Consider the following 18,751-nt stretch of genomic DNA (forward strand, 5'->3'; position numbering starts at 1 on the left):
TTAAAACCATGTAAATATATGTATATTCATTAGACACAATAAATGAGCCTTAGTAATCAGAACAGAAAATGAGTGATTATAATTCTTGTTATTCACATAAAGTGAAAAGTATACTATGTAAGAAAAAATAAGTGCTGTGGGATGGTCTTTCTGTATGCTGTGAATTTGTATTGCTCCCATTGGTTAATAAATAAAGCTGCTTTGGTCTATGGCAAGGCAGGATAAGAGCCAAGTGGGAAATCCAAGCAGAGATACAGGGAGAGTGAGAGGGACACCACCCAAGGAGCCAGATGCCAACAGACCAGTAATGCCATGGCCACATGGCAATAGATAGATTAATAGAAATGGGTTAATTTAAGTTGTAAGTGCTAGTTAATAATAAGCCTGAGCCACCGACCAAACATTTATAATTAACAGAAGCCTCTGAGTAATTATTTTATAAGCAGCTGCGGGACTGGGCGGGACAAAGAAAAGCCTCCAGCTACAAATAAGAGATAAGGATGTAGCTCAGCTGATAAAGTGCTTGTACAAACTCCTGCTTTCAATTCCTGCCACTGAATAAACTGGGCATGGTGATGCATACCTGTGATTCTAGCAGTCAGCTGGTGGAGGCAGGAAGATAAGAAGTTCTGGTCACCCTGGACGACATAACAAGTTTTAGGCCAGCCTGGGATAGATGAGAGCCTATTTCAAGAACAATACAAAAAAGAAACTGAGTAACACTAAGTTTTGTGATTAAAAAAAAAAGAAAAAAGAATTAAAAAAAAACAAATACTTCAAATCCACATAATAAAATCTCTACTGTATAAAAATACTATTTTTAAGAAAAATTGGCAGATTAAAATTGCACAAAAATGTGATATGCATATCCAGTTTTATGAGATTTAGAATAAACTGCTTAGTTTCAAGAACACATTTACATATATTTCCAATATGTGTGGTGCACATATATTAAAGTCTAAAAATAGTGTAAGTTCTGTTTTATATTTCAATTCAACGTTTCATTCTGAAGTTCTCCATACTCACACAAATGCCTAAAAACTGTTAACAAGCATTCAGCTAGAGTTTCAAGTTTTATTGTACAGGTAAACACTGCCCTCTTCTGGCAATTACAAATATTTGTGTAGCTACACCAAACTTTTTATGGCTTATAGTGCAAATCTCTCAACAAATTATGTACATTAGATAATGAGTAAATGTTCTTAGCCCAAATCTCCTCCCTCCAAAAAAGAAAATCCTCACAACGATAAAGACACTTATCGCCATGTTTCCAAACAGGTATGCTTTAAAAGGACAGTAAACTAGGCAGTCTAAACTCTCCAATAAATCTGCCACTAAGTAGATATTGGATCTTGGACTAACTCTATAACCAGTCTAGACCTTAGTTCCCATCTATAAGATTATTTAACTAAGTCATTAATGGAGCTCTTCAGCCTAAAATTTCATGTGCTTCTAGATTTAGAAAAAAAATCAAATACTTGTCTTTAATACCCTAATATAAAATATAGGTCTATTTATGACATAATCTCCACATTTATTTGTTTTATTAATAAAAGATTAACTGTTTATTGTTTGAATTCTCTTTAGAAAAAAGACTCAATTTTTATTCCTCCCTGTTCAAACATCCTTTCCCTAAACAATACACAGCAAGAGTCCACTGAATCATGAGGAAAAGTAAACTCAAGAAACTGAGACGTTTCCAAGAAGCATTTATAGCACTGCTTTTGATAAGGTGTGTGGGAGGGTGTTAAACCAAGTGCCCAAAAGTTAATAGGAAAGAAGCCAACCTTCAAATTCCAGAATCTTAAATACTGCTGTGATAAATTAGAAAAATCCATCCACAGTTTGAAAGGAAAGAGTATGGTATCTCAGCTTTATCTATGGCACCTTTTCATTCTGCTTCCTCATCTGTCATCAATTCCTGCTCCACAATTTCTTTCTCTGCTGGGTCCTTTCTTATTCAATCTCTCTGGCAACTATTTAGTTCAGGCACTCAACGTCTTAAACCTTCGTATTATAATATCTATAACAGTCGATTGGTTTCAAAGTGTGATCTGCGTACTATCATTAGAAACACTTGGGACACTTGGAAGACATGCCATCTCCTGGACCCCGTACACTGTACAATATAAAAACTGTAACCTGAATCCCATGTGTAATCTTATATGCTCTGGTACAGGCTTTACACACTCAAAGAGGAGCATATGACCAAAGAACTTAAAAGCAGGCTAATTTAATTGCAAAGAAAGGGTTTCTATAGTGTGTGTGTGTGTGTGTGTGTGTGTGTGTGTGTGTGTGTGTGTGTGTGTACAATTTGCAGCAGGGTAAACTCCTCGCAAGGAGCTGCAGACTTGGAGGCAAGCACCTTTATCTCTGAGCCTTCTCGAAGACCCTTCATCTTATTTCTCCAGGAAAGTCCCGTTCCCACACAAAACACAGGCTCTCCCCAACTTGAAACTATCCACGAAGCTGAGACTGTACTTCAGGAATATGCAGACCACGGGCTTAGCAGGTGAGCTTCCCCTCCACCATCCGGGGTCCTCGTCTAAGCCAACGGACCAGCGATCCCACCCACCAAGGACCCTCCGGGGCACGAATGTCCGGGAACACTGAGCGAGGCCCTCTCTGCGCCTGCGTAACTGTCTGCCAGCGAGGGCGGAGCCAGGGACAGCTACTTGTCGCTATGGGCGGGGCTTAGGAGCAGTTCGCTGGTCCTCGTGGGACTGGGCTTACAGCGGAAGCCGAGGTTCAGAACGGAATTTTGAGGCGAAGAGACGAGTCAAAGCGGGTCCTGCCGTGTGGGTGGAGCTTAGGGCGGAAACCGGAAGCACGGGGCGGGCTTAGGGAGAGATTAAGTGTTGATAGGAGAAGGCTGGGGCCGGAAACCGGCGGTGTAGGTGGGGCTTCGGGCACGTTGCGCTTGCGCACGGAGCGCCCCGCGGGCTGCGTAGTTACTTTTGAACCGGGTGGCGGGGAATAGCTGAAGGAGCTGAGCCGTGAGGGCGCCGTGTGCCGTGAGGTTGACAGGGTTCTCCGTTAGACCCAGTGATGGCACAGCAGCTCGCCCGGGAGCAAGGCATCACCCTGCGCGGGAGCGCGGAAATCGTAGCCGAATTTTTTTGTGAGTGCTCAGTGCGGCCCCGGCTGCCAGAGAGCGGCCTGGCCCGGGCCCTGGGACGCGCGCTGGGGCGGAACCACCGCACGGTCTCCCGCTCATTCCTCCCGCTGGCGGGGAACGCTGCGCCGCCCCGCGCAGGCTTCCGCCTCCTGGAACAGAGGGGGCTCACCGGGGGAGCCATCCCACTCGCTCTTCGAAAGCCGGGGTCCATGTTGACATCCCCTGACCACATAATCTGTATTTACACTTAGATTGCGATATGGTGAAGTTTGGCATTGCTGAGTTAAAGGTTTCCCGTGTTGTTTTGTGCCTTCTCTGCTTTCTGGAAGACTTACAAACGTGAGTAGACGTTTATGTCTTTATTTCTTCCGTTTTCAGCGTTTGGCATCAACAGCATTTTGTACCAGCGTGGCATATATCCATCGGAAACCTTTACTCGAGTGCAGAAATACGGACTCACCTTGCTTGTAACTACTGACCCCGAACTCATAAAGTATCTCAATAATGTGGTGGAGCAGCTAAAAGGTAATCACCTTTTCAGTTTTGCATCTTATAGGGTTACATTTATAAGGGAGGAAATAAAGCAATATGCCTTCTCAAATACAGTGCTTCTGAATTGGGAGGAAGCAAATAATGAAGAGAAATCCCACCCTTTCCCCCACTGCTTTTAAGTAGGCTTAATGTCTTGATGTTAGGAGTCTTGGAGTTTTAAGTGCCTTATCAACTGCTTTAGGAATGAGTTTTGCAGTTTAAACAGGTACAACAAATAGGTAATTTTACACAAAATGATTTTGCTCTTCTGAGGCATAGATTAATGTGTGGTAATTGTTGTAATTAGGGTATTACTAAATAACAATATACAGGAAAGTTTTACATTTTTACTTTAAAACTATTCTTTATCTTTCTTAAAAGTTGTGACAGTAATTCAATATCTGGACACTTTATTCATTGGTAGCTCAGTGTTAATACTGCCTGTTAGGTCAATACTTATTTCTACCTATTTTTATTCCTTCTGGAATTCCTTATTTCTCAGGTTGCACATCACTTAGGATTGCCACTCTAGTTATAATCTGTGTTTAGCCTTGTATCTCCCAATGTAGACTTACACAATACCAATTCTAAAAGCATTGCCACTGTCTGTTTTCTCTTTGAGTTTTTGTTTTATGTGATTGGGTGCTTTGCCTGGGTTGTCTGTATGTATCAGGTGCATGTCTGTCTGGTTCCTGAAGAGGATGTCAGTTCTCAGGAAGAGCAGCCCATGCTCTTAACCACTGAGACATTGTTCCAGCCCCCAGAAATTCTTTTCCTAAGAGTGTTTTAGTTTGTTTCTATTGTAGTTTCATTACAGTGTTCACTGCATTTCTGATAACTTCCAGCATTAAAATGGCCTTCTTTTGGTGACCAAGTGAACATAGTTAGCTTGACATCTCTTTAAGGCCATATTCTTTTTTTGTTTTGTTTTGCTTTTGAGACAGGGATTTTTGTAGCTCTGGATGTCCTGAAACTTGCTATGTAGACCAGGCTAACCTTGAACTCACAGAGATCAGCCTCCCAAGTGGTGGGACTAAAGGCATTTGCCACTATGCCCAGCTTAAGGCCATACTCCAAAATGTTCCTTACTATTCATATCCATAGTAGAGTATTCATCAACACTTGTGCAGGTTGAGTATGAATTCACAAGCAAAGAAGGTAGGGTTTACTTTTTACAAATTTTCTCAATCTTACATTAGTGACATTTTGATCTGGATATTTAGTGGGGAGCTTTCCTGTGTGTTATAAGATGGTGTGGCAGCATCCTAGCTCTTACTCACCAGATGTCAATTAACACATTCCTGGCTATGACCATCAGATGCATCTGTATATTGCCACAGGTAGCCTGGCTTGGTTGAGAACTTCTTTGGTAAGTTAGAGTGCTAGAATAGGAAAGATGAAGTACTTGGTAAATAGTGGAGATAGACTTCTATTCTCAAGTGCAAACAAGACATATATATACACACACACTGAGAGCAGCCTGTCTCGTCATTCTCCCAAACATGCTTCTGCAGAATAAAAACGAAATGTGGGATGATCTCCCAAATGGTTTATCAGTGACAAGGTCACCAGTCCAACCAGCAGTGAAGTCAGAAACCTGAAGACTACCTCAAAATAATTCTTACTCAACACTAATGGAGTAAATCTTAACAGTTTTAAGCATGAAATCTGCTTTGTTTCATCTCTACCAGTTTATCCAATGAGCTTTGAATCCTAAGTGTCTGTAGACCCTCTTTTACCCCCTCCAGCTAACTTACTACCAAGGGTGATAGTTTGGGAACACAAGGTTAATCGATTACTCTGCCTGAAACATAGTTGTGATTTTCCTGATTCTTAAAAGCATAGTTTCATTAATTCAACACATAAGATTTTATATAATATAACATCTTGACTTATTAATATAGTCTCCCTTTCTTTGCAATTATCTTTCCAAATTACATATGCTCTTTTGAGTATTTAAGGGCTAGACTTCCCTCTCCTTTGTACAGTTAATGCAAAAACTAAATCCATCCTTCACCTACCAGAATGGATCAGATTTTTTTTTTATGCTCTTACGCTGTTACTAACAAGCACCACAGATGTAACCTGACAGTTGTTTTAACGACGGTTAGATGAAAACCTATCTCGTATTCTTTCTCTTAACTGTGAATAACAGTGGAAATACAGGTTCACTGTGATGCCCTTGGTCGCACCTATTAGTAATGTAGAAAATTTAAAAATTGGCTAAATTATTAATGGAGAACTTTCTCCTTATGTATGAAAGGAAGTCCCGAATACCAGTGTAAGGATTTTGTAAGGCTGAAGTGGGTCTTTAGGGAGAGTTGTTATAGTTAGAGCATGAGAGATGCCCTGTGTGTTGCAGACTGGCTCTACAAGTGCTCAGTGCAGAAACTGGTGGTGGTCATCTCAAACATTGAAAGTGGTGAGGTCCTCGAAAGATGGCAGTTTGATATCGAATGTGACAAAACTGCGAAAGAGGACGGGTAAGTGTGAGTTCAGTCACTCCCCCTCCTGGTGTTACCTGAGTTCACGTTGTATGTTTTTCCAGATCCTGGCTTGCGAGGGACTTCTGAGTGCTCTCAGCCTGTTAGGAGTTGTGTAGCTAAGATGCTTTTAACACGCTGTCTTTAGGCTAACTCAGTGAAATTTGACCTTCATGGTCCACATATGATGTAATATGTGGACCATTTAATCAAGTGCTTAAAGGTCCTGTTAACTTCAGGAGATGAACCTAGACCCATTCCTAACTTAGATGTAGCCCTGCTTCATCTAACGCCATGAACTTTGTAAACTTTGAAGATTGTGATCTTTGTACATCAGAGTGCCTGTTATGCTAGGCGTACTCTTCTGTAAGTTCCTGTAATGAAGAGCATTTTGCTCTTTGATCTGTAGGAAATTTTTAGCTTATAAAATATTTTATGTGTAATTTATTTTACTTGACTCAATTAGGAATTAGGTATTTAGATGTTACTAAAAATACCAAAATTCTACCAAGTTTATGTGTTAGAATCCATTTCCCTTTATCTTAAAGAGTTACTGGAAATATCCTTATTGGGAGTGGTTGAGAAACTTAATAACCATCATACATTGAATAACCTGATACTAAGATCAGCCTTGAAGAATGATGGGAAGGACAGATGCAGATACAGTAGCCCAAGAATACCTCTAGCCATTAATCTTTAGTCTCCTAATGTACTGTTTCTGTGTTGTTTGAAGCATTTTGTTCAGATAAATGCTCACCAGTGTATTTTAATTAACTTAATGAAATCTAGAATGAATCTTTTGTTTGATTCTTCTATAGTGTTTGTAGAGAAAAGTCACAGAAAGCCATCCAGGATGAAATCCGTTCAGTGATCAGGCAGATCACAGCTACTGTGACTTTTCTGCCACTGTTGGAAGTTTCTTGTAAGTATTATACACCCTTTTAAATTTGCTGGGGAAAATGTACACTACTCTTGGGAGGATCTCCACTTGTTAAATCTCTTAATTTATCACTGCCTTGGGATATGGGAAGCAGAGCAAATAACAGCACAAATACCACATGTGTGTTCCAGAAAATGTGAGGACAAGGGCTGAGGAGATGGCTCAGTGGTTAAAGTCCTTACTGAGCAAGTGTGAAGACCTGGATTAGGATCCCCACCAGCAGGACCCTCCAGGTGGTTAGGGTGGCCCACCTATAACTCCAGCCCAGAAAGACAGAGATGGGATCACCAAAACAACCTGGCTAGCAAAACTAGACATGCTGGGAAGCTCTGGGTTTGCTTGAGAATGCCTGCCTCAGTGAATAAAGTGGAAGAGCCACCATTAGCTTAGGGCCTCCACATGCGCACACCCCACACACACTCAAGAAAATGAAAACATTCTACAGTACTTTGTGAAAGTTTTCTCACAGTTGTTTTTACTACTTTTACTTTCTACTATAAAGTATACTACTTTGTTCTAAACTCAGGTTTTCTTGAGGAAAATCATAATTCGAGCAAGCAAAGCTGTCTTTAGCAAGGGGGGACTCAAGTGAGGCCCAGTGAGACAGGCGGGGAAGACAGCTTTACTTTTACTTTAATCTCATTTCCACCTTAGGTTCATTTGATCTGCTGATTTACACTGACAAAGATTTGGTGGTACCTGAAAAGTGGGAGGAGTCGGGACCCCAGTTCATTACCAATTCTGAAGAAGTCCGTCTCCGCTCGTTTACTACCACCATCCACAAAGTGAACAGTATGGTGGCCTACAAAGTCCCTGTCAATGACTGAAGAGAGGTGAAGAAAGCCAGGATCCAACTTCGATAAATGTGCTTCGTTGTTCCATTTCTTGGGTTCCTCCTGGACTTGCCAGAGTCAACATAACAAGATTGCTGCACATTAGTGAGGGGAACCAACAGATTTTGTCAGCATTGTGGAGTGGATTCCTTTAAAAGTGGTCACTGTAGATAGAAATTCTTTTGTTAGAAAGCTAAATACATCCTTTAACCGTTTAGCTTGGGAATCTTGACCAGGATATAGAGAAGCATCTGAATGTAAATACAGCAGAAGGAACTGAAGCTTTGTTTAGTTCTGAGAGTCACGAATACTGCCTTACTGGGTCCATTTGTCCTTTCTCTTTGTATAGACCCCATATTGAAATACATGCTAGTTGTTTGATTTTAGTGTATATACCTTGAACTCGCCAAGCAATTGATACTGTTTAATTTCTGTAATAAAGAACTCTTGTTTTAATGTTTTATAAAAATTAAGCTTTAAATGGCAGTGATACAGAAAATTAAGTTAACTCTTGTGTTTTAAATTTGTGTTAGAGTATCTTTGATGAATGGTGTGGTATTTTTAATATAATCAGATACTGCAGTGGATTGAGTGTGTGGATTGTTCTTTTTGATTATGTGCTACCTTCATCTCTCAACAGTGCAGTTAATGTGAAGAGGCAAATGTCCTTTGAAATTAGTTCAAATATCAGGCTATAGTATCCCTGGGTTTTTGTTGTTTTTTTTTTTTCTGTCATACACATTTATTCAGAAGACATCAGCATAATTTAATGACATTTCAAGTAAAAACTGAAATGAGTAAAAGACATTATTATCAAATATTGTCTGTGCTGGCAATTCAGTGATTAGACAGGGACTCCAGTGACATTGCTGACTTGGAAACAAATTGGGATGAGAATAGTAAGGACAGTAGTTTGGTAAGTTCAAGGTTTTTCCTGTCTACAAACTGTCTTTCCCCTTGATTAACATGTAATAACAATAGCAAATAAGTTTAAAGTGTTTGTCAGGCAACAAGACATTTGTGAACATACTTAGAGATTTAACTACCCTGGACAACAGAACTTAAGACAGTTACATACTATCGTTAACTCCCCATCACAGGAAGCATGCCATGCCAAGGACTCAGGTCCAGAGCCACATGACTCAAACAGAGCATCGATGAAGTTGAAGCCTAGACAGGTGCAGGATGCTATTCTGTTTCTCTAGCACAGCACAGTACTGCAATATCAGGAGGGAATGGGTAAGAGGCACAGCCAAATCCGGTTACCATGTTAAGGGTGCAGACACCATGGTAATGAGAATCAAATCAATACATTTACTATGTTCTTTTGTCTCCTGGAAATCAGTTAAAATAGGATCAAAACAAACTTCTAATTAAAAGGAATTTAAGTAACTTTTAAGAACAAAAATATAGCTGTACAGCTCAACAAGTATGCTCCCTTTAAATTGAACCCCGATAAACTAAAACCTTTATTTTAGCAACTCTAGAATGTTCTCCAAATCTGGATTTGGTACACACGTGTGTGCTTGTGAATGTTTACATTATATCACACATTATAAGTGATCGTGACTTGCTCTGGGGATGGATTTTTTTTTTTCATTTTTCTTTATTAAGAAATTTTCTACTCCACATACCACCCACAGATCCTCCCTCCTCCCACCCCCCAGCCCTCTCTCCTGAGCAACCCCACATCCCCACATCCCCCAAATCAAGGTCTCCCAAGGGGAGTCAGCAGAGCCTGGCACACACAGCCTAGGCTGGATCAAGCCCCTTCCCACTGCACCAAGGCTGCATAAGATGTCACACCACAGGCACCAGATTCCCAGAAACCTGCCCATGCAACAGAGATGGATTCCAATGGGGATGGATTTTATCTGGAATAATTATCAAAGTATTTTGAGCTAAGAAGGGCAGACAATGTGAAGAGATGAGCAATATTAAATAATTTTTGGCTGAAAATAATGAGCTGGCCTTTTAAAACATTCAATTAGCAACCATGACATTTACTTTCTCTAACAAAGGGGCCCAGTTTCATTGAACTTAAATTCTGTAAGGTAAGCCTGAGTTCCTTCCCTCAACCAATAAAGTATTTATTTCTGCTTCTCTTCATTAATAAGTTAGAGACTTGGGCGGTAATTTCCTTTGTACAAACTCCATCCTATTTTCTGGATTTTAACACTAGACACTGATGGACAGCACCCTCAGACAGGGTGACCCAAGAATGCAGCATGTCTTTGAGCTACCCAGAGAAGTCCTGCCTTCTTTAAAGCTCATGGGAGGGCTTTTCACGGTCTCTTCATTCTCATGTTTGTGGAGTAGTCATTTATCCATTCACTCCCAGAGTGACAGAGAGCCCTTGCTGTACAGACTGCTTAGCAGTCCGCAGTATTGGCTTGTGCAGGAGAGGCATTCTAACTAGCCACTGCCGCCATCTGCTGGTCTTTCTGTGAATAGTTAGATTTCAGAAAAAGCAGTGCACAAGGGCCTGTCAGGATGATACAGAATGCAAGCATCATCATTAAGTAATACCAGAGATCCTGTATTTCCTTGAAAATGAAGATAACCCACAGCGCAGCAGCAAGTCCAGGACCAGCAGTGATTTGGGAAGCTGATCATGTCGCTCGGTGAGTGGTGGGCTATGAACCAGCAGCAGGTGGCGATGGCCCCGCAGCACCACTGACAGGAAGCCTGGCAAGACTGCCTCTGGATACAGCTTCAAGTTGACCACCAAGGCCGCCAACCAAATGGCAGCACAGAGCACTCACTGAAGGAAAAACCCATCACCAGTGTCATTTTTTAAGTGGTACAAAGTTGGAGCCAAATAAGAATTGCTAGAGCAGCGGAGAGGTATCCTGCAGTGAAGTTTATTGCTCTTGGTTGCAGGAGTGGCTGCTGTGGGATGGTCTGTATGTCAAGTGTATTGCTGATTGGTCAATAAATAAAACACTGATTGGCCATTGGCTAGGCAGAAAGTATAGGCGGGACAAGGAGGAGAATAAAGCTGGGAAGTGGAAGGCTGAGTCAGAGAGACACTGCCAGCCGCCACGATGACAAACAGCATGTGAAGATGCCGGTAAGCCACGAGCCACGTGGCAAGGTATAGATTTATAGAAATGGATTAATTTAAGCTGTAAGAACAGTTAGCAAGAAGCCTGGTACGGCCATACAGTTTGTAACCAATATAAGTCTCTGTGTTTACTTGGTTGGGTCTGAGTGGCTGTGGGACTGGTGGGTGACAGAGATTTGCCCTGACCGTGGGCCAGGAAGGAAAACTCTAGCTACAGGTGGCAGAGAGCAAACTCTCTCACTTTCAGTTTTCTCTGAGTTTTCCCAAGGAGTGGCAGTCCTCAGACCCAGGTGACCTGGTGAGTGCTCACTGCACTGGTGGCAGAGCCCAGCCCAGCTCTTCCTAGGATCCCCTAGACTCTTAATAATTAAGTGTCGGCCTCATGTTTCTTACAACCTTGAGCACCAAGCTTTTCCTTTGCCTTCACTGCTCTTCTTAATAGGTGTGTTGGTTCTAGTCAGTCTAACTTTCCAACATTTAAAAATTTCCAGAAAAGTGACAGATTGTTCATAATAATTTTGAAGTTTATAACTAAATTATGTAAAATCACATTCTTAGAAGTTGATCATATACCTTAAGCATTTCTTATCTCAAAGATTTTGTATTATTTAAATATACATTTTGGGGTCAAGCTGACTTTGTTGGAAATGAGTTGGAAAGATTTAGCCTGTGGTTCCAAATAGATGTGTGCCTCTCACTTTGAGAATCATCTTAGGAGAAAGGTATTCCATCTAACAGCCAAAAAATTTGTGACTAGCTTGTACTCGTGGGGAGTCAAGGTGCAGCTATAACCTGCTGGTGGGTCTCTGGGTCAAACTTGAACTCTAATCACCCAGTTATTGTAGGGCTAGAGGCTCTACTAAACTGTACATCAGGACGAGTTTTTTTGTTCACTGTGGTTTGTTCTTATTATTATTTTGACTTTTTAAAATATTTTCAAAAAATGTAACCTTGTTTAACTTAGTTTTATGATGCATCTTCAAATTTTGTGTTCCTAGCTTTATTCTCCTGGCCAAGGCCTCAGACAGCAACGCTGATTTCCAGCTTTTGTCAGCAGAGGGCAGCCAAGACACTTGTCAGGGTCACCTCCACTTTGTGAAGGTAAAAGTTTCCCAGGGTGACAGTAAACTGGGGTGGAGACGAGAAGGAGCACTGGAGTAGAAATAGTCAAAGGGGGAGATTCACAGTCTACCATAGAGAGAACGGGGAGACCTTCCCAGCACCTTCACAGTTTTCAGGGCTCAGTCCCACCCACCTGGGGGAAGCCCAAGGTGTGGGGTCCTTAAAGAAGCAGGAGTCCACTGTCAATCAAGGGAGCTGCTGCGAGCTCGGGCCTGGGGTTGAGAACATGCTGCCAACAGTAGCCAAAGGTTCACAGCCAGTAGAGAGGAGGGGGATGAACACCAAGGACAAGCTTGCTTCCTGTGTAGGTATTTTATCATTCCAGAAGAAAATAAGAAACTAGGTAAGATGATTATAAGACAGTGAAGCCAACTTTAAATGTTTAATATTTGGTATTAAACCAAAATTATTTCCTTAATTTTACTCTAGAGTAAAAAACAAATGTATACAAAATGTATACAAAATAAATGTATAAAATTTGGGAAAACCAAAATTATTTCCTTAATTTCACTCTAGAGTAAAAAACATGTTTCAACAACAAAGGTCAAGTGATCTGATTTGTCTTGAGGATTACAATTCCTAAAGCCTGTTTTAGGTCAAGGGGGCTGTAGGCCAGATATTTGCACCCCTTCTGAGTTGAGCATCTCATTTTATAATGGTTAAGGCTCACTTGTGTCATTTGTTACCTCCATGAGCTCCCCTGCTGGGGTCTGTCCTGACTGTGTGTGGACTCCATTCTCTCGGCAGCACAGCTGGCCGTTCCCTGAGGTTATATCTAGGAGCCCACAGGGGACCAAATGAAAAGAGACTTCTGTGTTGTGTTCCCTCAGACTCCTGTGTTCTTGTGTTAATATCTATCTTCCTCCTACCACGAGGAAACATTGAGAAGATGACTGTTACAAACTAGACAGAGCCCCTCACCAGAATCCATACATGGGGGCTGCTTCTGGCTTCCACAATGTAAGAAACAGTATCTATCTGTACCTCCATATTTTGTTATTACAGATAGAGCTGACCAAGAATCAAAGCCTGTCAGTCATCCTTGAAAAGCTATTCCTAAAAGAAATAACAATGGGAGGCTGGAGAGATGGCTCGGTAAGAGAATGGGTTGCTCTTGCAGAGGACCCAGGTTCAATTCCCAGCACCTACATGGTGGCTCACAACCCTCTGTAACTCCACTTCCAGAGGATCTAGTGTCTTCTGACCTCTGGCATTGCACACATGTGGTGCACATGTATACAGGCAAAACATCCATCTACACATAATTTTAATTTTAAAGAAAACAATAATTTTTACTGACTCTTCTTTTTCTCCAATTCTTTTATTGAAGGAAAATACACCTAATAAAGTTTAACTTTTTTTCCTTATATTTTAGACTTTTTGAGACAAGGTCTCCCACTGTAGCCCAGGTTGGTCTTGGAATTCATGTAGCACAGGCTGTTCTAGAACCTGCAACCTCTCCTAACTCGGCCTTCCTGGTGCTGGAATTGTAGGCATAAACTACCATGCATTGGTGTTGCCTGCTTTCTGATATATAGTCGTATTAAATATGTTGATAATGCTGTGCTTCCGTCTCCACCATCCATTCCCATACACTTCATCTTATAAAACTATTCCTGGAATAATAAGTTACGGCAGCTCCTCCCTGAATCTGACAACAGACTCTGTTTCTCATTTTGACCATTTATAAGTATCTCATAAAAAAGGAAATGATACTGTTTGTCAGTTTATGTATGTTTTATTATTCTGATGTCCCCAGGGTTACCCATATAGTATATCTCAGAATTCCCTTTTTAACAAGTAATATACTGTGTGTGTATATACCACACTTTATCAGTTTATCCATCTATGGATGTTTGGGATGCTTCCATGTTTCAGCTAGTGTGAATAATGCAGTTTTAACTGTGGATATGCATATATTTCGAATCCAGGTTTTCAGTCATTTGGGGGATAGGGGATATACCCAAATACACTGCAGGATTGTATAAAAATTCTGTTTTTCAGTTTTTTTAGGACCCAACATACTGTTTTCTGTACTGACTGTTATTGTTGGGGACAGTCATATGTCACACCGTAACCAGTTTATAGGTAAATTAGTGCTGGCAAGGTTTGAAAGCCCCTTGCTGGTCGTGTACTGTCTTCAAAGCCCTTCCATTTTCTAATCATTGCAGCACATGGTGTTTTAGGTCTGTAAATGTTTATGCTTGCTATGTCTCCTTTCTGTACTGACCCTTTAAAATACGTAGTACCCGTTGTATTCTGTCTTTTGACTGAAAGCCTCTGTTGGTACAGCCATTTTTGCTCTCTTCTGGTTACACTCTGCCTGGAATATGTGTTTGATACCAACATTCTGCTGGTCTGGTGCTCCTACTACTCCCAGAACCCCCTCTTAACAATGACATTGGAGAGAGAGTGGGCATTATCTATTACACGTAATTAATTATTGCATGAAGAAAGTGGTGTCAGCGTACTCTTTCTTTCTAACAGCAAATACTTTTAAAGGTTTATTCACCTGTTCTGTGAAAAAAGTTCAGAGCTGAACAGGACTTTCAGGTGTCTACAGTGCTCTCATTCTGCACTTTTTTTTTATTTGTTTTTTGTTTTTGTTTTTCGAGACAGGGTTTCTCTGTGTAGCCCTGGCTGTCCTGGAATTCACTCTATAGACCAGGCTAGACTCAAACTCAGATTCGCCTGCCTTGGCCTCCTGAGTGCTGGGATTAAAGATGTGTGCCACCACAGCCCAGCTAAGGCAAATACTTTTAATCCTAGCATTCCAGAAACAGAGGCAAGAGGATCTCTCTGAGTTTGAGGTCAGCCTGGACTGCATAGAAGATCCTGTGTCTCACAAAGTTTAAAAAAAAGAAAGAAAGAAAAGAAAAAAGAAAGAAAAGAAAAATTTTAAAAGTACCTAAACCTCAGTCATAGTCTTAGCCAAGTATAAGAATCCCCTGGCAGCACCTCTTAAGAATACAGTCTTCCTGGATTTGATGAGTTACTAGATCTGTGGGGCGGGAGGTAGGAGTCTTTGAAAATTCCTCCAAGGGACTGATAATGCCTAGCAGAGTTTATCAGTGGTGAATAGATTCTAAAAGTACAGAGGTCCCTAGCTTCTCTGAAGTCAAAGAATGGGAGAGTGGGCCTGCTACACTCTCGGATTGGGAAAGGCACAGAGATGAGACTGCTAGCATTTTGGATCTTAAATGGATCCTTGGAGGCTTGATGTATGGGCAGTGCTACCCAGTGAGCTTGTCCCTTTACAGGTTGTTACCCCTGTACAAAATCCGCTCCAGATAATTGGAGACCCAAAGTTCAAACATAAAGCTACACAACAACTATCAGAAAACATAGTGGAAGCACTTTACGGTATCAGTACAGACATTAGTTTTTGGACAGGACTCCAAGGCACAAGAAATAACAGCAAAGGCTGACAAATAGCATTACATCAAACTAAAAAGCCCAGCAAAAGGAATAACCACCACAATGAAACAAATGCCTTACAGAATAGAAGAAAATATTTGTCAGTGTTTATTTGGGTAGAAGTTGTGATGGTTGGTTTAATGGCAACTGGCAGAAAATGAGAATCACCTGAGTAGGGAGCTTCACTGTGGAATTGTCTTAATCGCCTTAATTAATATGGAATGACCCACCCCAAAGGTGGCTGGCACCTTTGGTAGCAATCTAGATTTTTTTTAAAAAGGATTCCTTTGCTGATACCAAATCCAGTGCTCCCAGGTTTTTGACACTGGATGGGGACTCCTGAAGCATGCAGCCCCATGCCCTGAGTTCTCAGCCTCTCCAGTGAGACAGCCACTGTGGGATTGCTCGGACTACTCAACACTCAGCCCCAGGACCAAACAACTGCCAGGCACTTGGCCTCTCAGGTGTGACTGAGCTGTTACTATTTCAAAGTAAGCTGATGTAATAAATTTTAATATGTATGTTTTATGTGTATACATATTTTTATCCTATTGTTTCTGGTCCTCTACAGATCCTTAGCTAATACAGAAGTTTAATATCCATAATGGACAAGGAACTTGCAAATTTCAACAATTCTGATAGGTTGTTTTAAGATGGACAAATGAACTGTATAGATATTTTTCAAGAAATTAATTTCCCAACAAATACATGAAAAAAGTCAAAATCTTCTGGTGTCAGAGAAATGCAAATTAAAACTACAAATAAGTGTGCTATTACCCATAAAGTGAGAAATCTGCCATTTGCAGTAAAACAGATAGAACCACATAACTCTGTTAAATAAAATAGAGACAAAAAGGGCAAGGACTACATGTTTTCTTTCACAAGAGGCTAAAAATTGTTGACTTGAAAGTAATTAGCAGGTATTGGTAAGGGTGCTGGAGGAGGGTAGAGAAGAAGGAGAAGGGCTTATTTGACTAATGCAGTCTGTATGGAAATATCTTAACACTATGCCACACTCATATATACAATTAATGTATTAATAAGTTTCAAAAGCTATTAAATGCCTCTCAAGATGTCTTCCACATGTCTCCGATAATTTGGTTTTAAGATCAAAATTTATAAGGATCAAGGACTTTGCAGCATGATTTCACTGTCTTTACCCTCTATTAATGTCCCTGATCCCATGAACTGAATATTATATATTGAAATTCTATGCCTCCTGCATAAAACTGAAAACCGAACCATACTTTATGGTTTAAACATTAACTGTTTCTCTCCTCCATTACATACTCAGCCAGGTTTGAACTCAAAACCATTCTTGTACCACTGACAGTTGACGTTAAGTTTACTTTTTAAACATTTCTTTTTAAGCATATGTATGTGTGTGCCCATGTGTGGCTATATGCCCACGTGTGCCCATGCGTGGCTATGGCTGAGTGCAAGTGTCCCAGGAGATACCAGGTCTGGAGCTCATATCTGGCTGTTAGCTAGTGATTGAACTCTGGTCCTCTACAAGGGCAGATGTTCTCTCAACCACTGAGCCATCTCTCCAGCCTGGCAACAAGTTTTTGATAGCAAGTTATATCCTGCTGGAAGAAGTTTTCTTGAACTGAAAACAAGGACACAATCTTATGTCTGGACCTAAACATGTTTATACTTAGGAAGAACTTCTCTCAACTTCTGAGTCATTTTTGGGAAAATGTTATTTGTTGTTGTAAGAAATGTTACATCTTTGATTTCCAGTCACAAGTCTCTTACTCTGATTTGATGGAGGTGGTACATCACAACCAAGGCAACCGCAGCTATTTTGAATGCTGTCAGTTCTGGGTTCTTCATCCCTTCTTCCACTGGTTCCCTACTCTCCTCCACCTTGGTAAGAGCTCTCTAAACATGACTCATGTCTGGGATCTTAAGGGGCTTCTGACTCGGCTCTAACAGGTTCATTACAGATTCCAGGTACTGCTTGTTCTACTCCGGGAAGAGCTTGCTAGTGGCTTCCTCCCGGGCTCTAGGGAAAGCCATGGTTTACTTCAGGCCCAGTGAGAGGCCACCTTAAAGCCCTGGCAAAAGGAATGGTCCTCCTGATGCTTTTTTAAAGAACAGGACTGTATAACTGAGCTGCACCCCCGTGTCATCCGTCTCCTTGGCGAAGTACTGGAACACTTTGACTAAGCAGGTCCAGGGTGGCAGTAGGGCCATGCTCAAGGTCAGGAAGCAGTAGGCGTCCACCATCAGCTCCTTCTAGGCCTTTTCTTGACCTCTTCCAGGCAGAACAGGAAGTTCTGGAAGTAGTCACACTTCGGAGACATTGGTGGATGGCTTTGTGGTTCATCCACCAGATCCAGCCCTTTCTGAGTGTGACAGTGGAGTACTCCTGTATTTAAAAAAAAAAAAAATGGGTGTTTTGTGTATATGTATATATGTGTGTGTGTGTGTGTGTGTGTGTGTGTGTGTGTGTGTGTGTGTGTCCCACATGCATGCCTTGTGCTAGCAGAGGCTAAAAGATCCCTAGGAATGAGTTAGGGAATTGTGGGCCACCGTGTAAGGGTTGGAACTAAGCCCAGATCCTCTGTAAGAGGAGCAAGTGTTCTTAACCACTTTGTAACTGCAGCATACTATGTATGCCTACATTACCATTGTAATCTTTAGAATGATTATACTATTTGTCTTTTTGCTTGATTTTTTTTTTCTTCAGCATATTTTGAAGACCTCAACACCCATGAAATTCCTCAAAAAACTGGTTGAGTAGGAGCCAGTTGTGGATCTCTTTTGATTCTTGTGGATTGATTACCTAAATTCAGCTATACGAACCCCAACTAAGTATTTTGTGCCTTACATTTTCAGTCTTTGTTCCTTTCTGAAGCCCCAGCTTCATATCACTCATATCACTGATATGAGCTATCATGCCCACGTATGCAGTGTTAGGGATTGAACCTAGGGCTTTATACATGCTAGGCAAGCACTGAACAATTAAGCTACACCCCACCTTTTTTTTTAACGTACCATCATTAAAATCATGCAATTTAACAAAGCATTAGACTCGTGTACAGGATACTATCTGGTAGTCCAACGATGGCTGTCTTAGTACTGGCGGGGCTGAGAACCCGGTAACAACGGCAAACAGGGAGACAACAAAAGCCTTTCATTTGCACTACACACAGTAGGTCTTCCTGCTCAACTTAAATCCAGAAACCCTTCCCAGGCATGCCCAGGAGTAACCTAGCCTAAATAATCCGTCGA

At 41.2% G+C, this 18,751-nt stretch overlaps 1 protein-coding gene across 1 annotated transcript; it reads left to right on the forward strand.

Annotated features, from left to right (window-relative positions):
• The first annotated feature begins 2,852 nt into the window (after window positions 1–2,852).
• Mad2l1 (mitotic arrest deficient 2 like 1) lies at window positions 2,853–8,492 on the forward strand. The gene is made up of 5 exons (XM_059256704.1): window positions 2,853–3,121; window positions 3,497–3,643; window positions 6,012–6,132; window positions 6,951–7,054; window positions 7,727–8,492. Exons 1-5 carry the CDS (start codon window positions 3,049–3,051, stop codon window positions 7,897–7,899), a joined length of 618 nt encoding a protein of 205 aa, XP_059112687.1. The 5' UTR covers window positions 2,853–3,048; the 3' UTR covers window positions 7,900–8,492.
• Window positions 8,493–18,751: the final 10,259 nt, after the last annotated feature.

This window comes from Peromyscus eremicus, chromosome 3, assembly GCF_949786415.1.
Source record: "Peromyscus eremicus chromosome 3, PerEre_H2_v1, whole genome shotgun sequence".
Lineage (NCBI taxonomy): Eukaryota > Metazoa > Chordata > Mammalia > Rodentia > Cricetidae > Peromyscus > Peromyscus eremicus.